This window comes from Peromyscus eremicus, chromosome 1 (genome assembly GCF_949786415.1).
Source record: "Peromyscus eremicus chromosome 1, PerEre_H2_v1, whole genome shotgun sequence".
Lineage (NCBI taxonomy): Eukaryota > Metazoa > Chordata > Mammalia > Rodentia > Cricetidae > Peromyscus > Peromyscus eremicus.
Window position 1 is genome coordinate 34,259,482 of NC_081416.1, and position 18,805 is coordinate 34,278,286.

Sequence of the window (18,805 nt, forward strand, 5' to 3'; positions counted from 1 at the left end):
CTAATAATGTTCTTCATGGACGGAAGCCATTCCTGTCTCAAAAAACGGTCAGACACAGCTCAGGACCCTTAGCTAGCCGAGGCTGTTAAGCAACCTGATACCAGCAATAGGTACTGGGTCTAGCTCCAATCCATCCCGTCAACTCTTGAAGGGGGGGGTTGAGCATCTTAGGGGTTACCCAAGCGTTTCTCCCGGAGGTCGAGCCCACCCCCGTATGGACCCTCAAGCCCCGGGAAGCACAAATCCCCTTCTCATCAGCACTTCCTCCCGGTCCTGCAGGGTGATAACTTGGCGCCTCGGTTCGCAGGGAGGGCTCCGCCGCGTCGAGCCGGACGGGCCAAACGGTTCGCGCACCCAGGCTCTCGCTCCCTAAGATGGCGGCGAAGGCACCGCTCACGCCCCGCCGCCCGCGCTCCCGGAGCTGCGGCCTCAGGAGGCGCGAGAAGGCGAGCGCGCGGCCGGTGGAGGGGAGAGCACGGCCAAGACTCTGGAGGCCCGCGCCGGCCGCAGAGTCTGGGAAAGGGATCACGCGGGAGGCAAAAACGACCGGGGAACACCACCGGCGATCGCGGAGAGGAGGGGGGGAGGAAAAAAAAAAAAAAAAAAATCTGGAGGTGGGGGGAGAGGGGGCGGAGCGTAGCACATCCGGGCCCTTCTCCGGGCCCGCCCCGGAAATGACGTCGGACAGGGGCGGAGCCCGCGCTTCAAAGTGGGGTCTGCCCCCGCAGTAGCGCGCGTCTCACACAGTCTTGGGGCCGTCGTCACTCCCCCTCCCTTGGCTTCGCGGTTTCCCTCTCGGGGCTGCGGGGCTGCTGGGCACTGAGCTGGCTGCAGAGGCCGGCGGGGCTCGTTTCACGGGACGTAGCCTTCGCCCCGAGCGCCTCCGCTTTCCCCGGCTTCCCGGCGTCCGCGCTAGCGTTCCTCGAGCCTGACTCGCACTGACCCCGGGCCCGCCAAGTCTAAGCGTACCTCGGGGACCCGACGTCGGAATCCCGACCGCGGCCCCCGCCCGGGCTCCGAGCTGTCAGTCACGGCGCCGAACCCGCTTCTTCCGGCGCTCTCGGGCCCGCCCTCTCCCCTCCTCCCTCCCCCGCCCCTCCCCGCGCGAGTGTCTCCCTCTCCCTCGCTCCCTCTCTCTCTCCCTCTCTCTCTCTTTTGTGAGTTATAGCAACCGTTGCCTTGTGAATCAAGCGCCATAGTCACCGTAGTCCTGGCGACTGTTACCCATCAACAACAACTACTCCTCTCCTCCTCCTCCTCCTCCTCCTCTTCCTCCTCCTCCTCCTCCTCCCCACCACCACCATCTCCATCACCCACCAACAACACCACAATAATCCACAGCCAAGGTGAATATTCTTCGGTCTCTACATGTGTGTGGGAGCGTGTGTGTCCGTGCGTGTGTTCGTGGGTGCGAGCGAGCGTGGCTGTGGCGGGGTCTCCCTCCTGACACCGGCGGCGGCCGCTCGAGGGGCTCGGTCCCCGGGGCTTGTTTACAATGGACCCGCGCGCGGCGGGCTCGGGGGTGTGGGCTCCGCGCGCCCGCCCGCCTGCCCGCCCGGCCGGCCTCGGCGCTCTGGGATGGAGCGGGAGCCGGGGCTGCGGGGCGAGCGGGCTAGGCTAGGAAGGCGCCGCTGTCCGTCGCGGGTGTTGGAGCGTCCCCCCCAGGTCTGCGGGCACTCCGGAGGAGGGGCAGGTGGAGAGAAGAAGGGGCTTGCTTTCTCCCTCTCTCTTTCTTTAATTCGCTGCTTTGCAAAGCTGCCTGGTGGCTGCTGCTGTCCAAATCGAAAGAGACAGCAGTGAGCAGGGGGGGGGACCCCAAAAGGTGCTGTGCTGTTGTTGTTGTTGTTCACTTGCGGGGCCTTGTTGGGGGGTTTTGTTATTTTTATCCTCGTAGCTCGGTGAACTTTTCCCGCAGCCCGCTCCTTTCCTTTTGGCCCCTCTTTGCCTGCCGCTAAACGGACTGCACTTCTTTGACCATCACCGGCCTCACGGGCTTCTTTTCTTCTTTTAAAACTGTATTTTTCTTTGTGCTGCAAACAGTCTTAATATCCATTCAGCAGTCTTCCCTCCCCCCTCCCCCCTGTGCACACACATTGAAACCAGGGGCCTCTGCTGCTCTGAGAGATTTTTTTAAGTCTCTCTGTCTCTCTGCCCTCTCCTCTTCCCTCTCTCTGTCTCTCCTCTCTCTCTCTCTCTCTCTCTCTCTCTCTCTCTCTCTCTCTGTCTGTCTCCCCCTTCCCCTTCCTTTTCGACGTGTGTGTGTGTGTGTGTGTGTGTGTGTGTGTGCGCGTGTGTGCGTGTGTGTGCGCGCGCTTGTGATTTAAACCGGATGCAGGGCATCTGTGCTACTTGGGTTAGTGGTTCCTGACAGCGCTTTATCCTTCATGTGGAGATGGGAGGGGTAGTCCTGAGGTTCTGTTTCACTTTGATGCACCTCCCTCCCCACAGGAGAGTGTTAACAATTTTCATTGTGGTTTTGAGACTTTGTCTGTGATGCACAGGGAAGGGACACAAGGAAGCTTTGTGAGAACTCAGTTCACAACGCTGTTTGTGACAGTTATGATACTTTGAGAGTTTTTTTTTTTTCTCCCATCTTCGTCTCTGTTCCTTTCCCTTGGAGAGTTGAAATTGAAGTCAAGTTGTTCATAAAGAATGTATGAAGCTTCTCAACTTGAAACGTGTGTATATTTCACTTTCTTTGTGGCTGTTAAGATCTAGGCATGTATGTACTTAACATATTCTTTTTGTTGACTTTCTGGTTTTCTTTGGACAACGATTTAAACCTGCTCAGAAGAAAAAACTTCCTTTTAAAGTATTTCTTTGGAGAAAACAGTTGCCCCCTGTAGATTTGAATACTTACCAGTTCTTAAGTAGTGTCATCTTGATTGACGATAACCGGGTTTTACAGATCCTTTAATTTTGCTCATTTTCAGCCTAACAATCAGTAGTTTATCAACAACAAAAAAATTTGATAATGACTATGAGCTAAAACAAATAAAATGTACTATTATAGTTGCACATATGAAATTTCCAATTCCGATTTTTAAAGTGCTAATTTAAATAACCTTTTTAACAGCAAACATTTATTGATTTAACTGACAGAGAAGCCTGTGAATAATGTGACAGTATTAATTATTCTTGAGATTGTCAATGAAGAGTTTGGGTAATTATAATGCCATTAAGGCTAATATTTTGTAAAATAAGAGTTGGGGTGGTTGAAAAAAAACGTACTTTTTAATTTATTTCCGTATGATTGTTATTTTAAATGAAGGTGATATTCGATTATGAAAGAAGTCTGTTTAGATCTCTCAATAGTTACTCCCCAACCTGTCTTCCATATACATCTCAAATACTAACTTGTATTTTTTTCCTTTCCTTTTCTTTCTTCTTTTTCCTTTTTTTTTCCTCTCCTGTTCAGATGAGTGTCAAATGCCTGAACACTTTTGGATGTTGAAGCTCCTGGGTCTGAACTTAAAAAGACTTTTGCTGTCTTGGGACAGTTTTAGATCTGATGCCATTTATATAAGTTTCAGCTAAATAGATTGTATATGCTAAAATGTCCTTGCTTAATATTTTTATTTGCAATGTCCAAGAATGTTTCAGACACATTTCACTCATCAAGTATGTGTCAGTTTTCCCCAGATTTAGTTTTTTTTCCTGCCCACAAGTTGATTTGAAAGTGATTGTGACATTGGATTATATTAAATAGCCTGTCCATTTGAAACAACTCTTTGTGTTCTGAGAGTTGATATTAGAGATACTTTGGCTTCTGATAAGATAAAATTAGTTTTATGGATTGATTAACTTAGAATTTAATAATTGATCTTTAAAATTAAATACAAAGTTAAATACCATTTAGTTCAATTTTTTTTCCACAGTATTTTCCTAGGAGGGAGTATATACTATGCATTGGCATTCTTTGTTTTCAGTTTTTTGGACTAACAAATCTGTGAAAATGATCATGCTTTGAAACTAAACATATTAAATAGTAACATTTTGAGTAGCTGAGTATTTGTGATTCAGAGTATGCCACGATGTCTATCTCAGTCATTTTTAATTAAACCTTATCTATTATACAGTTCTATTAAATTGTATAGGGAATAGGCATAGTGCATTTATATATGTCTAATAAATTAGTGCATTCCTAGAAACATTCATTTCACACTGCTTTCTTGGCATGAGGTATTTACGCCTAATTTCTAAAATACTGTATTTTTAATCCAGTATTCAAATACTCTTGTATTCTATGGAGGTACTCACAAGCTTTATAGTTTATAAGTGAGATAATGAGATATTCTTTAACTTTACTCAAACAGTCTTTAAAAAACAAAAAACAAAAAACTCTAAGTTAATTGGGGCACTTTTTTTTTAACACTGAATAGTAAAAATTTTCAGGTCATACATGCTTAAAAGGATGGATCATAGTAACAGATATGTGGGAATAGTTATTATTTTTTTTTCCTGAGAACAGATATGTGGGAATAGTTAATTTTTTTTCCTGAGTACTGTAGTAGCACTGTGACTTTGTGATCCTCATGAGAATATATGACAAGAAATGAGAATAAGAAATAAGTCAAGTTTTACATTATGAAGTTTGCTATTTTGTTTTTATGCTGAGCATTTGGCTAAATATCCTTTATTCACTTGCAGTTACATTAAAAATAATTTTCCTTACTGAATTATTTGCCTTAGCTCTTTAAATCTTTAGGTATATATTCCCAGTTGTCATCACAAAATAGGTGTTAAATTCTTTTCTGTTCACAGGTGCATAGTGTTCCCTTAGTTTGGAAACCAGGATGAAGTGGATTTGACTAAATGTAACTTGTTAGAGGCAGATGGCTGCTGTAAGCAGGTGGCAGTCTCACTTTTTCCTGCATTGTTGTGGAACTTGCAGTGGGCCACAAAGGGCTGTCCAAAGCAGGTGGCCTCATGTGGAGTTTGTTATATCATGCTTTAGTTAATTATTTTCACAGGGAGAGGGTTCTTTTTATATGTAAAAATTGAGCATACTAGTCTTTGAAGTGCTCTAGATTTGTAACCGAACTCACTAGCTTTTATTTGTATTACTGTATTTTTCAAACTGTGGAAATCGTAGATTTATTTGCTTAACACCTATCTATCCATCCTTATAAATAATGATAAACTGACTTTGAATTCAGAAAAATATATAGCAACAGTTTATATATTCAAGTCAAATTTATCTATAGCAAAAAACAGGGGGGTTTGAGTAAAATGAAATTTAGCTTACATAACCATTAAAATTTTGCCATTCCTTCAAGAATCGTATTGATAGCATTATCTTAATTTAAGTTATATAATTGAAAAAATGTATTATTTTGGTTGGTTCAGTATTTTAAAACTAAAACAAATTTTCTGACCACAATTGCTACAAATTTTATAGTGATAATTTAAAAGTGAAAATTTTTTTTTTATTTAAACATGTTAAATATATGTACCTGAAGAAATTCAGAAAGTATCACCCTATTGATCACTAAGGTTTATTTTTGACTTATGATTTTATCCTTTTACTTGTGGGAATTTTATATATCTTATAATGGATACACCAGAGGGTGCTGTGCTGTTTGCAATATAAGATTATTTTCACTAAAATGTGAATTGATTAGAACAGTTCTGTAAAGAAAATTTTAGCCACTTATGCATTTAAGCATCTGGCTTACTTCTATGAAGTTTAGCATTTAATATACCGCTTTTCTTGGCAGTTTTTTTTTTTTTTTTTGAAACCTGCCTGTACATAGAGTATGTGTAATACATTAGAATCAGTAATGAGCTATAGAAATGAACCCTGAGAGCATAGCCTTGGCAGTTTAATGTTAGCATTTAGTCCTATGGTTGTATACATTGGTCATATTATGAGGATACTTCAGTCTTACGCCCTGGAACTTGAGTTACCAATGCTTGTGAACTCTCATATGGTAGCTGGGAACTGAACCTGTGTTCTTTGCAAGAGCAACAAGTGCTCTTAATGCTGAGCTATCCCTCTCACCCTGAGATTTTGTTTTTAAGTGTCATTTTCCATCTTTTGAGTGGCATCTTCTCTGACTGAATATACTTTTACACAGTATATACTAAGTGGGCAATCTTTAAAACAGTAGTATTTTCTTCAAGAAAGCTTGGAATAGTATAGTTACATTGTACAAACTTCAGTCTGGGTAATGATACACCACTGTGCCAACTCAGCTATAGTATTTAATTGTGATATTTTAAAAAAGTAACTATAAGCTGTAACAATTTGTGTGCAGGAACACCTTGATCCCAGAACTTCAAAAGAGAGTAGCATTTTCCCCCCATATGGGTCTTACTACAGTAGTTTAGTAATTTTCTTTAAGCTACACTAATTTAGTCATTTTTCTTTAAATGATAAAGTTCTATGTAGTTTGTCATTTTATGCCACTGAGGTTTGAAATATATTTGTGGATGTATTACAACTCTTTGTATTTGAAGTCGTACATTTCATATCAAAGTATATGTGATGAAAGTTGAGGGAATAACTTGTATTAGAGTATTAATAGGGGGATGGGACATCATGTTATAGGCTAAGTGCACAGGCTTTAGAGTCAGAATTCAGTTAATCTCATTAACTGTGTGACTGTGGACAAGTTAGTTGCTTTCACTTAGATTATTGCCTGACATCTGTGCAGTGTCAAAGATATAAATTCATGTATGTTGGTCAGTTTGAGAATCCATGCTTAGTGTTTATTGGGTGTTTCAGTTAAGATATTGAGAAGATATTTCTTCCAATCTTTTTGCTACCTAAGAATCATTTTGATCTAACCTTCCCTTGCCATAGGACTTGAGTTTTGAAATATTTTTCCACTAATCTACTGTCATTGAATACTAACTCTCCTTTCCTCATTTGAAAAATTAAAACAAAGATATGAAACCATCATTCAGAGGCTTGGATTACCATTTAATAATCAGTTTTTTTTTTTACCATACTAAATTAAAAGTATGCTATTCCAAAGCTATGTCTCAGTTTTGTTCCATAGGCCTATAACAGACTCTTGTTACTGTGTTTACATAACTTTTCTAGCCTAAAGATTTTTGTGTAGAACTAGTGATGTAATATTTCATTCTCTCTTACTCTTCCATTGTTTATTTCATTGTCCCATTTATATTTTCTCGTCACATGTTACATATTAATATATTTGAAAATATCTGGAGCTCTCTTCATCAGCTTCATGCTGCATGCAATCTTTACTATGTAGAGACAGTAAACAGTCTAGACAGTTCTAAAACATGAATTCATTAGCAGTTATTCTACAGTCTTATAATGTGCCGACTAACACCTCTACTAAGGGGGATACATGAGTTTACCACTGATACCCTTGTTTAGCATTGATGAATAGTTTACTAACTGCTACTTATGTAGTAAAGTAACTTTGGAACATAACCCAGGATAAATTAAATATGAAATATTACACAAGAAAATGCTATCTTTTGTTCTCTTTAGATGTTGAAAAGTTTCACGTAATGTTTTCAAGTTGGCTGCCACATGTAACGGTGCTGTCCGATAGTTATATTGAATAACTGTATTTCGTTTTTTCTGAGCAATTTGACTAGTAGTAAAGTATTTTTCTCATTTTAGAGTTACTTACATTGTCCCAAATCTTAAGCTGGATATAGGATTTATTTGTTCTCTCTGTGTATTCCAGGTCAGCCTTAAACTCATGATCCTCCTGCCTCAGTCTTGTGGGTGTGGGGATTACCTGTGCCTTGCCACTGTGCCCAGTTCAAATGTGATAGATTTTCAAAGGAGCCTTGAAGAAGGCTAGGAAATGTGACTTAAAAATGAATATACTATACTACTTCCAAATGTCTGTTTTCTTCTTGACGATTTCTACCTTCTTGAACAGAAATGTAACATTATTTTATGAGTGATGTGATCTGAGTGTTGTTTTTATTTAAAAGATTTCTTACCCTGGGTGTGATGGCACATGCCTTTAATGCCAAGCACTCAGGAGGCAGAGGCAGGTGGATCTCTGTGAGTTCAAGGTCAGCCTGGTCTACAAAGCCTAAATTGAGTTCAGGACAGCCAGGGCTGCTATACAGAGAAACACTGTTTTGGTGGTGGGGAAATGTTTTCTTCTGGGTGTGTTTTGGCCTCTGGCAAAGTACTTAAGGGTTAAATGTCCAGGCTAATCCAAAATTAATATGTTTGTATGTTTACCAATACCTATGATGACTCTTAACGCCAGTATTCTTTCTTTTATAGAAGCAGTTATAGCCAGCCAATACTGCTTGTCTTTGTTTTATAGTGCCTGGTCAGGGATTCCCAAGGGTTCTTATATTTCCTGCTTAGGCAAAATGTAAGTATGGGATAATAGAAGCTTAACCAGGAACATTAAAACAGTGAGACAACAGGCCTGAGTAAAAGTGAGAGGCCACAGATACATTCAGCAATGATAGAGAAGAAAGGAAAGAAAGTTACTAGACTCAGAAGCAAAGCGCTCCAAGAGTGTGACCAGATGAGCGTGAAGAAGAGGACAAAGGTACCCAGTTTGCCGCTGACTGAAAGTGCAGGCTAGTTACATAAAATATGTGAGTTCAGTTTCTTCAGCTGTAAGATAAACAGTAAGACTATGTGATCTCCACGTCTTTGTAACCTAGGAATCCATGTCAAGATTAGCCTGGGAAGAGGGAGCATGCCAGTGACATGGAACCAGGAATTGGCGTGTGATTTATCTATGGCCTCGAAATCTAGCATGCTACTACTTACTTGTTTCTCTCTGTCTCTCTCTCTGTGTCTCTCTGTCTGTCTGTCTGTCTGTCTGTCCCTCTCTCTGTCTGTCTCTGTCTCTCTCTCTCTCTGTCTGTCTCTCTCTCTCTCTCTCTCTCTCTCTCTCTCTCTCTCTCTCTCTCTCTCTCTCTCTCTCGGAGAGCAACAAAGAAAACCCAGAACCCAGTGATACTGCAGTGGCTATGCCTATAGCAAGGTCTCAGAGTTCTACCATTTTGGTAGTTTCTTTAGAGTGGTGGCCAAGTCCTCTGATTTCCTCACCCACATAGGAGTGAGCTGAGCCTCACAGCTTGAGCTCCTGCTGGAACTAGCTTCTGTAAGTATGTGTGCCAGACAAGTGTCTGACAGTTGGGGCTCCTGTTGCTCACCAGTGAGATATTTAAAACAGGACATAATTTCCCCAGTGTGTGGATAGACAGAGGACAGGGTGGGAGGGTGTGGGGAGAGGCAGGCGCTAAGGCAGGAAACATTTTTGTACTTAGGAAAGAGCATATATTCTGCTGTATCACAACTCTCACCAGCTTATATAGGGAAGTGTCTGGAAGATAAATTGTAATTCTTATTATTTAAAAGTTGTTTTGATATTTCAGTTGGTTAATATAAGCAGATTAAAGTTTCTGTATCCCATTTGGATTTGTATGCTTAATAACATTTGTTTATATTTCATGTAAGTATTATTCCTAAAATGGATGTGACATTCTGTCCTCTGAGTTTGTACAGTGTATTTTACTGTGCCAATCAGTTTAGAGACTCTGTGCTTGTAGAGTTTCTTCAATCTGTGTACAGTGGCCCATGCCTGCAATCCAAACCCCTAGGAAGTTGAGGCAGGAGGATTGCAAGTTGGAGGATAGGGCTGCAAAGGGAGCCTGTCTTGAAAAATTTCTTTGCTTTCATGCTGTAACTGTGGAAGAATGGGAATGGATGCTAAAGGGGAAGAAGAAACATGCACATTTAGAGATCATATCTCATTTCTCTTATTAAGTACCGGTAACTTGTATATTTCCATATTTTACTGCATTATGAAGCCCTGGTTGGGGTAGATGTTGTAGGGGGTCAGAGTCTGGGGATGTGGGGGTCAGAAGTGGCTACAGCAATATGGTTTCTTTAGGATCTTGTTCCTCTTCTGCTGCAGCATTGTGCAGAGTACATATACTTCTTAAGGATAAATATTTTATTACTTTACTAAAATGTTTATTGCATTTCATTAAATTATTTCATTTATCTTCAAGATAAAGTATCTGAAATTTTTGTTCATTAGTACATTATTAGAATAAAAAAATTCTTTTTCAGGAGCCAGCATTGTGCTTTAGGAATGTTCACGTGTGATTTTTTTTTTTTTTTAAGCATAAGCTGGCATTGAACTCTTGAACATTCTGCCTCAGCCTCCCAAGTGCTGGGATTAAAGGTGTGATGTGCCATCACATCTGTTTGTAAGTTATTTTTAATCTATGTCTTTATACTTTCCTTTGTTTAGATGTATTTGTGGATATATCTTTGACAACGAAATGTAACCTTTTCCTCTGCTTCTATTGTGCTGACATTTTTAAGGAGCCAAAGAGTCTATAACATCAGACTTCTACTTATTAGCTTCTGATTATGTCTGATGAAAATTTTGATGAGTTTTGGTAAAGTGTCATCCTTAGGGTTATTAATAAAGACAAACTATTATACTAGCAATCTGGACATCTCCTTTACAACTTTAAATGTGCTTATAGCATGTATTTTAATGTGGTGTGGAGAATATATTATATATATAAATAAAAAATTTTTGATTTTTGTGATTATGTGTCATATCTCTAAATGTCTTGTCTTACAAAATTACATTTTTAAGATGCTTGTAAAAATGGAATTTAGCTCAGATACTCTTTTATGTGTGTCTATAGCGTGTGCACGTTTAGGAAGTTATTTCAGCGCACATTTTGTTGAGGGCTGTAGAAGGTCGTCAGTGTTGTTCTCTCCTTCTGTCGTCATGGTGGAGTCACACTAGGAACTGCCCATCACCATGCTGTTCTCTCGAGGCAGAGGATTTAGGGGATATGTTAGGTTCTCCAGGTGACCTCTGTGTGAGGTTCGCAAGTTTTTATTAGTGCTTCCCATTGTGTGGTGATTTTTTTAGAGGCTACTTTGGCTAATGGCTACCTGTGCCAGAGTAGATAAAGAAAAAAAGTACAGTTCATTTCAGTTAAACTAGGGCTTGACACTATGTTGCTGGATTAACATTCCACCATTCTGTGCTTCAGAAGTTTGCTGAGTGTTGGAAGTTTTGAAACTTTTAGATAATATTGAATGAGTGACTGATAATGTGGCTTTATCTCTGAGCAGAGGCCTGGGCCATCCACCTTCCAAGTGAGGTGTGATTCTTTTATCTTTGAATTTAGAAAGAGAATATTTTGATTAATTTTAGCTTTGCATGAATATTTTATTTTGTTTGGAGATTAAAGAAATGCAAGTGACCATGGACTGGAGATGATGATCAGAGTAATATGTGAGAGGAGGCTAGTGTTTTGATCCTGATACCCAGCTCACCTTTTTTTCCTGTAGCCCTACTATTAGCAGTAAAGTAAGATTTCTTTTGGACACAGTCTAAGTCTTTTCATAAAGTTGTGCTTAGGTCAATTTCCATTGCTGTCTAGAATTTCCCTTGGATACATAGTATAAAAACTTTGGAAGTTATAGTTTACCCTATGGTTTAAAAACATTTGAAATGATGCCCATAGGTGGCACCCCATGCCCAGAACACCACTTTGGTCTGTAGAAATGGAGTAAAAATGAGAGTAAGTGGGAGTGGGATTGTGTAATTGGAAACACTAAAATATAGACAGAGAGGAAAAGAGGTGTCATTTCAGGGGCTGTATGTGATTCCCAGTTTGCCATATACAGCAAATCTAATAATGCCACTAGTATTTGATTGTAAAACATTCTCTCAGAATGTAAGACATACTTAGATATTTCAGTATGTAAGTTTTTAATCTTTATCAGTTGTTTAATAAAGGATTTATATAAGTTGAGTATTTGGTACCATTACTATTTCAGTTAATTTAGGAATTGTGAACTAGTTTAGATTTCTATTAAGATGTATTTTGAAAAGAAAATAAAGAAATGGAATATGTTAGATACAAAATTGCATTTCTCCATTTACGCAAATATAGTTTTAATGTTTCAAATTATAGAAGGCTACAAAATGATGAATAATGCTTGGGCATATGACAGGATAAAAAATGGTAGGAGGTAATGAAAAATGAATGAAATTAGTAGGAAAATTATAATTAAAGATTAAACAAAGGTAGGTGAATAAATCACTGTGAATAGTGAAATAATCAGTTGAATGAGGTATCTACCGATAGATATGTCTATAATTATAGACTGAATTTTTTAACTAGTAGGGGAAGGTGAGGAAGGGGCTGGACCCTTAGGTGGTTTTTTTTTTTTTTTTTTTTTTTTTGTGTGTGTGTGTGTTTGTATGTATGTGTTACCACATTTAAATTTTTTTCACAAATATTTACAATAAGGCTTTGATACCTTGATTTTTTTGTTGTATAAAATTTAACTATTTCTAGAAGTTATGTATAGAAAAGGAGCAGCTTAAGATGTTGTATCAACACCTTGTTTTTATTATTATAAAAGAAATACAATATTAGTATACAAAATAATCAAAATTCACATCTTCAATTGGAATCTCTGGTTATCTTATATTTAAAACTGTACATTTGGGGAAGCTAGTATATTGTATATGTACTATAAATATTCTTAAGATGTTTATGTTTTGGAATATGTCAAAGATATCAAAGTAGAAGTATATAATGAACCTTGTGTACTTATCATATAGACTTCACAATTACAATCGTCTGTGTTATTAAAGCTGTGTAATAATAGTGTACCTTGGTGCATGCCTGTAGTCCCAGCTACACTGGAGGTTGAAGTGGGAAGCTCACTTGAGCTCAGTAAATTAAAAGTACATAATTGAAAGACTTTATACTAAAAGTAACTCCAGTCCCTTCTTATCCTGTGATGCTTTGAAGAAAGTTACAATTTAAGAAAAGTTTCAGTGGAGATTTGAAACAATGACATAATATGGAGATAAGTATTTTAACACGATTGACCTTCATATTGCTTCTTCCAAGAACATTAAATTAGGAAATTTATTTTTGCTTGCTGTTAAGCTATTCGATTAAGTCATTTGTTTAGTAATTCTAGGCTTTTCTACTTGAAATTTGATTTAGTTAAAAGGGAGTGAGTCCGCGGGGTGGTGGTGGCGCACGCCTTTAATCCCAGTACTCGGGAGGCAGAGCCAGGCGGATCTCTGTGAGTTCGAGGCCAGCCTGGGCTACCAAGTGAGTTCCAGGAAAGGCGCAAAGCTACACAGAGAAACCCTGTCTCAAAAAACCAAAAAAAAAAAAAAAAAAAAAGGAGTGAGTCCAAGGAAAGAAGCCCTTGTTTTAAGGGTAGAGAAAAGTCTTGAGATAAACCTTTCAGATATGATGGAGTTCCTATCTGATCTGTCATTATTCTAACTTGTTTTTGGAAAGGTTTGAATAAAATAGTTAAGAGCCATTTGTAAGTTGTCAAGGAAAGAGAAGCAACTGCCTTCTGGAATTTTCAGCTCAATGGGACTAGATGTGTCACTCAGTTGTGATGTCAATTAGTAGGGCGTTTGCCCAGCATGCGCAAAAACCTGGGATCCATCCCCAGCACTGTGTAATTGATGGGTGCTGGCAAATGCTTGTAATCCTACACTGGGGAGGTAGAGGCAGGGGGATCAGAAGTTTGATGTCATTCTCAACTACATAGTGAATTCAAGCCCATCTGAGATATATGCTACTCTGTTTTGGAAAACTGAAGTCAGCTACTCAGTGCCATGTTTTAAGTTATTTTTGATACATCATGAAGGAAGTGACATCTAGAAGCTGATATACTAACCAGTGATATCATTCAAAACAGTTTAATGTTTTCTGAATGCAGTATCTTCATATACAGCATGGGCTTATTTTTTCATTTATTTATATTTTTTTTATTTGACTGAGGTAATATAGTCATGAAAGAAACATTTTTCCTTGTTAAAGTCTAGAGCAAAAGCAAACAAAAAGCTGCTTCCCGTTCCTAATCACTTTTCTTTTGGAATATATTCTGTGATGGAATAACATGTATTACAGATTGTAATTATTGACATTTGAATGAACAACACAAAATGTAGACATGAATCTTTTTATTTAAAAGCTGATTTTTTTAGTATCAAATGATCAAATCAAGAGGCAAATACATTTATTGAATAAGGTTTGATATTTTAACTTACATAATAACTTTAATTGCTAAACCTTTGTGATCTAAAGATTTTAGTGAAAACATCTATGACTTAAAGTATTTTGTAGCATCTTTTAAAATATATTTATTACATAATAAGTAGCCAGGCTGCATAATACAGTGATACAAAATAACTAAAGCTATGTTGTGGTTACCTGATCATGTTCTATAACTAAATTTCCATAAAGAAAAGTTTAAATAGCTAGGACTAGAGATAGAATTCATGGGTAGAATATCTGCCTTGTGAGCTCAAAGACCTGAGTTTGAATCCCCCAAATCAGACACACAGAAAGAAATGAAATGGTGCATAAGCTGGCTTTTTGGAATCTAGGGCCTATGCTGAGACACTTTGCTCAGCCTTGGTGTAGGGAGGAGGGGACTGGACCTGCCTCAACTGAATGTACCAGGCTGGGCAGACTCCCCAGGGGAGACCTTGCCTTGGAGGAGGTGGGAAATGGGGGTGGATTGGGGGGAAAGGATGGGAGGGTGGGAGGAGGGAGGACAAGGGAATCCTTGGCTGATATGTAAAATTAAATTAATTATAAAATAAAAATATTTAAAAAAATAAAAAATTGAATGAGTCAAACACTTTAAACAAAATGAAAAATGTAACCCAGCAAACAACTGATCATGTATTACAGTATTAATTAAAATGATAAAATTTATAGAGGATTTCATTTTGAAACTGATGCAATGCCAGCTTAAGCATTAGTTTTAGTAACTTTCTGTGCATTTAGAAACTGTGTACAAAAAGCATAATTTTATTTGGTTTTCATTATTTTACATTACAGAAATAGCAATAAAGCATAGGAAGGAAATTTTATTCTGATTAACCTTTACAAGTCTCTCTCTCTTATATTTGATTGTCCCTGGGATATGATATGATATAATTTAAAATGCAGGTGTTTCTAACATGAGAATAATACTAATAGACATTTATCCTATTTTGGAGTAACCACCTAACAGCAAACAGCTGTAATTTGGAGGAATTTCTGTGTCTTCATATATAAAGAGGAACATTAACCACAAATTTTTTTAAGTGTTTTATAACTTGACAAAATTTTGTCTCGAACCTCAAATGCCGTATGATGAATGCCTTATTTCTTTTATGCTCAACTTGAGTCCCTGTCTTAGCTCAGCTCTTGTACTGTCATTTTCCTCAGGTGAAGAAGCAAGGGGGGCTATAGTGAAGACAAGAGATGAATGGGTCTCAATACAGTTGCACGTGTTTTCAAATGACATACATATGCCAGTTCCACTAGAGACATAATTAGGATATCTTCATCTTAACATCAGAGGGCTTACATTTCATGTGCACTTTGGAGGTTATCCAGATGAACCCCTTCCCTGTCTCCCACTTGCTTTAGAGATAAGAAAGCTGAGGGTAAATGACTTGTATGATGAACCTCATACACTTCACTCTGATACATTTCATATAGCAAGTCCAAAACTTTCCTTACAGGCAAACACCACAAGTGTGATGGTTTTAAAATTCTGTTCTTCTTTTAGTTTATAATTTCCCTATTTTTCTAGAGAATGCAAACATTTATAATTCTACATTCTAAATTCAAGTACTTTTAAAAAAAATTACCAACTGTAAGCTTGGGTATAAGAATCATTTCATTGTTCTGTTTTGTAGATATTTAGAAGTAAAGTTAATTAATAACCTTTAAAACACTTTTAAGGTTGTGCAATAAATGAAAATACAGTATTGAAAACTACACTTTTGTCCCTGTCATTTGTCAGTTTTTTGGTTTGAAATTCTCAGGCTTGGTGTATATGTTTTCACTTTTGCAAATGAAGATGGAGCCCAGGATCTCATCCACTTAGCATCCGCTCTACCACAAGTTAACCCCCTGCTCTTCTCCTGATTCGAATCTTTCTGAGGACTAGTGTGAAAATCAGTTTGTTAATTTAAAAAATGGAAATGCTTATTCTTGTGGGTTACTCTGTAGTGGAGCCAAAGTGAACTAATTGACACTTGATAGAGTTGACGCAAGCCGAGACTTGCCAAGCTGGGCTTTAAAGGTGTTGCAGTACTCTTAAATATGAATGAGCACACCAAAAGAATGAATATGTGAATAGACTGCCCTTAACTCCATAGCAACGGGAAGCAACACATTCAGCCATGCTATTATATCATGTTTAATTTTGTAACGAGTTTTTGGAAGAATATTTTGTTTACCAATTAATAGTATGAGACTAGTATGGCTGGAATAAGTCATTACCAAGACTTTGAATTACTGCCCATACCTCCCTGATGTAGAAGTAGTAGTAAATCTTTGACCTCAAGCTTGAACTGAATTTGCTCTCCTTTTGGTGATAAAGGTGCATAATTTGCGTGTTAGTTCTATGAAGCAGTCCATGTAAAATTTACCAAGTGAGAACTCTCCAGCACAACCTGATTTCTCTGCAGTCTAATTTGTGGCACCAGATCTGAAAGATACATTTATATAAAGCAAGAGCAGGCTTCCTATGGGGGAAAACCAGTTGTCATTTGCTCTTAACAAGGTAAATCCCCATAGACAGACCTTCTTGTAAAACTGTTCCCTTTGGATTTATTCTCAACTTCAATATAAAAGGAGGTATGGTAAACAAAGGTATGATGAAATATTAGTTAGCTCTTGCATTTTTGTTGGAAAGTTCCCAATTCTTACTCTCTGAGGTTTAAAACTACAATTTCATAGGAATTAAGTGGGACTCAGAATAGAGTGCACAGTGTTGCTTTGTGCTTAGCTGATGATCTTGTTTTGTGGAAAGTGGTCAGAACAATTTATGTTTACTTTGGTGATAGTATATTTACTGGGCCATATAATGGAAAATAGAAGTGTTAAAAGTATAATTCAGATGAAGAGAGTGCCAAATCCTTTCAGGCAGCGAATTCAAATCTGAATATAGAGAATAAGTTAATAGAGTACATTCTAGACTGTTGAATCTATTGTGCATACAGAGGGAGAGTCTAAACAGGAAATGTGCTCTTATACCATGAATTTATGCCCTGAATTATATTTGTTTGCTTCAACTGATATATATTCACACTAGTGTATATTTATATTAATGTGTCTTTTAACAGTTTTTCTTTATTTTTAAAAATAAAGGTTTATATTTCTCTGGGTCAGAATCTTTTAGAGCAGTGGTTCTCAACCTTCCTAGTGCTGTGAGCCTTTAAAACTTCCTCATGTTGTGACCCCCAACCATAACATTATTTCATTGCTATTTCATAACTGTAGTTTTGCTACTATATGAATTGTAATGTAAATATCTGATATGCAGGGTATCTGATATGTGACCATGTCACAACACACAGATTGAGAATCACTGTTTTAAGATTCCTCCCTGCCTATTTACCAGAAGAATAAAAAAGTATTTATTCCATTCTACATTTTGCCACAAAACTGCTTAGCTTTGGCTGCCTGGAGGTTGTAGTCTCAGATGCATTTCATATACTTTACTACTCTGCTCTGCAGTTCCATATCTCCAGCCAGCCTGGCTTAACTGCACTAGGAACTGATTAAGAACATGAATCTTGAAATGAGCATACCTGGGTTAGAATTCCAGCGTCCACTACTGACCAGGAGTTTAACCCTTGGGCAGACTTCTTCAGGTCTGAAATAGAACTGACAGTTTAGCCTTGGAAGATTGTTTGGAAGGCCCATTGTATGATGCATATAAAATCACTGTGCTTGACATAGCAGTGAGCAAGTAAGGGCGAGTTGCTAGCACTGTTCAGCATGGTCTCCTGAGTTGTGCCTTGCTGGTTCTGTTCTCTTAACATTTTGTTCTTGGTCTTTATTTTCCTAGAGTGCATTTCCCAAATTAAATTTCTCTTATGTAAGGTTAAGAGTGATCTTCAGCTTAATGGACTCACTTATAACAAACTTGTTTTCCAGGGTGCTAATTAGGAATTGTGTTTTATAGTTTTGTTTATAAATGTTTGACATTTTCAAATTGTAAGCTTCTTGAGGGCAAAGATTATGTATTTGATTATGTTTATAAATTCAGTATCAGAACTAGTGTTCTTTGCTAGTAGAAGAAATCAATCATTAATTTGTTGATTAAGCCTCAGATTGCATTCTGTAATCAACTATTTTATCTCTTATTATATCCAAAAAGTTTAATTACCATTAGAACAGTACAATTTTACAAGTATCGTTGCATATATTTACTTCCTTTTGTGCAAAATACATTTAATGGCATAAATGAACTAATTTTGGCATTTTGTTAAATGCAGTACTACTTAGTTAACAGTAGATTTGGGTTGACTTTAAGTCTCTTTTATCTTTTCAAATGGCATTTTATTCCCTTACTCTATATGCATATATGAATTCCATCTGCCTGTAGGTTTTCTGTAGCATCTTGGCAACGTAGTATTAGTTGAATGCTTCATCAAATCTGGTTGTAGTAGGTGCATGTATTTCTAATTCTGCTTACCATATGAGAGATTGGGGAAATTTGAGGATTTTGCCTTTTGGGAAGCTACATTGAATACTCTACACTTCTTGTGTTTCTCTCTTTGCTGCCCATCTTGACTGTGTCCACTAGGATGTTAAACTGTAGAAGCAACAGGTCTTGAGTGCAATTGTCATGAATGGGATAACTGCTGAACTCAGAATGGAGTTCTTAGAGTAGTCACACCTGGGACGCAGCTGTGGCATTTAAAGTAAGATTGTATTATGGAAAGTTATCTGCCATGAAACCTACACAGAGTTTAAATTGAGAGCAATCTTTGTTTTATGTAAAGCTGGAATT

The 18,805-nt window shown here is 38.3% G+C and overlaps 1 protein-coding gene across 5 annotated transcripts in view; it reads left to right on the forward strand.

Moving 5' to 3' along the window:
• Positions 1 to 1,138: 1,138 nt before the first annotated feature.
• Rfx3 (regulatory factor X3) overlaps positions 1,139 to 18,805 on the forward strand; it is a 239,861-nt gene continuing 222,194 nt past the window's right edge. For 2 of the 5 annotated variants that reach the window (XR_009378570.1, XM_059259379.1), the window contains exon 1: positions 2,516 to 2,678. Coding sequence is in view for 2 of the 5 variants with exons in the window: in XM_059259379.1 (XP_059115362.1) it covers positions 2,657 to 2,678 (22 nt within the window). In the remaining 3 variants the exon portion in view is untranslated. Of the gene's footprint in view, positions 1,347 to 2,515; positions 2,679 to 18,805 lie in introns of those variants that run through there. The other 3 variants (XM_059259371.1, XM_059259387.1, XM_059259364.1) reach the window with 3 other exon arrangements.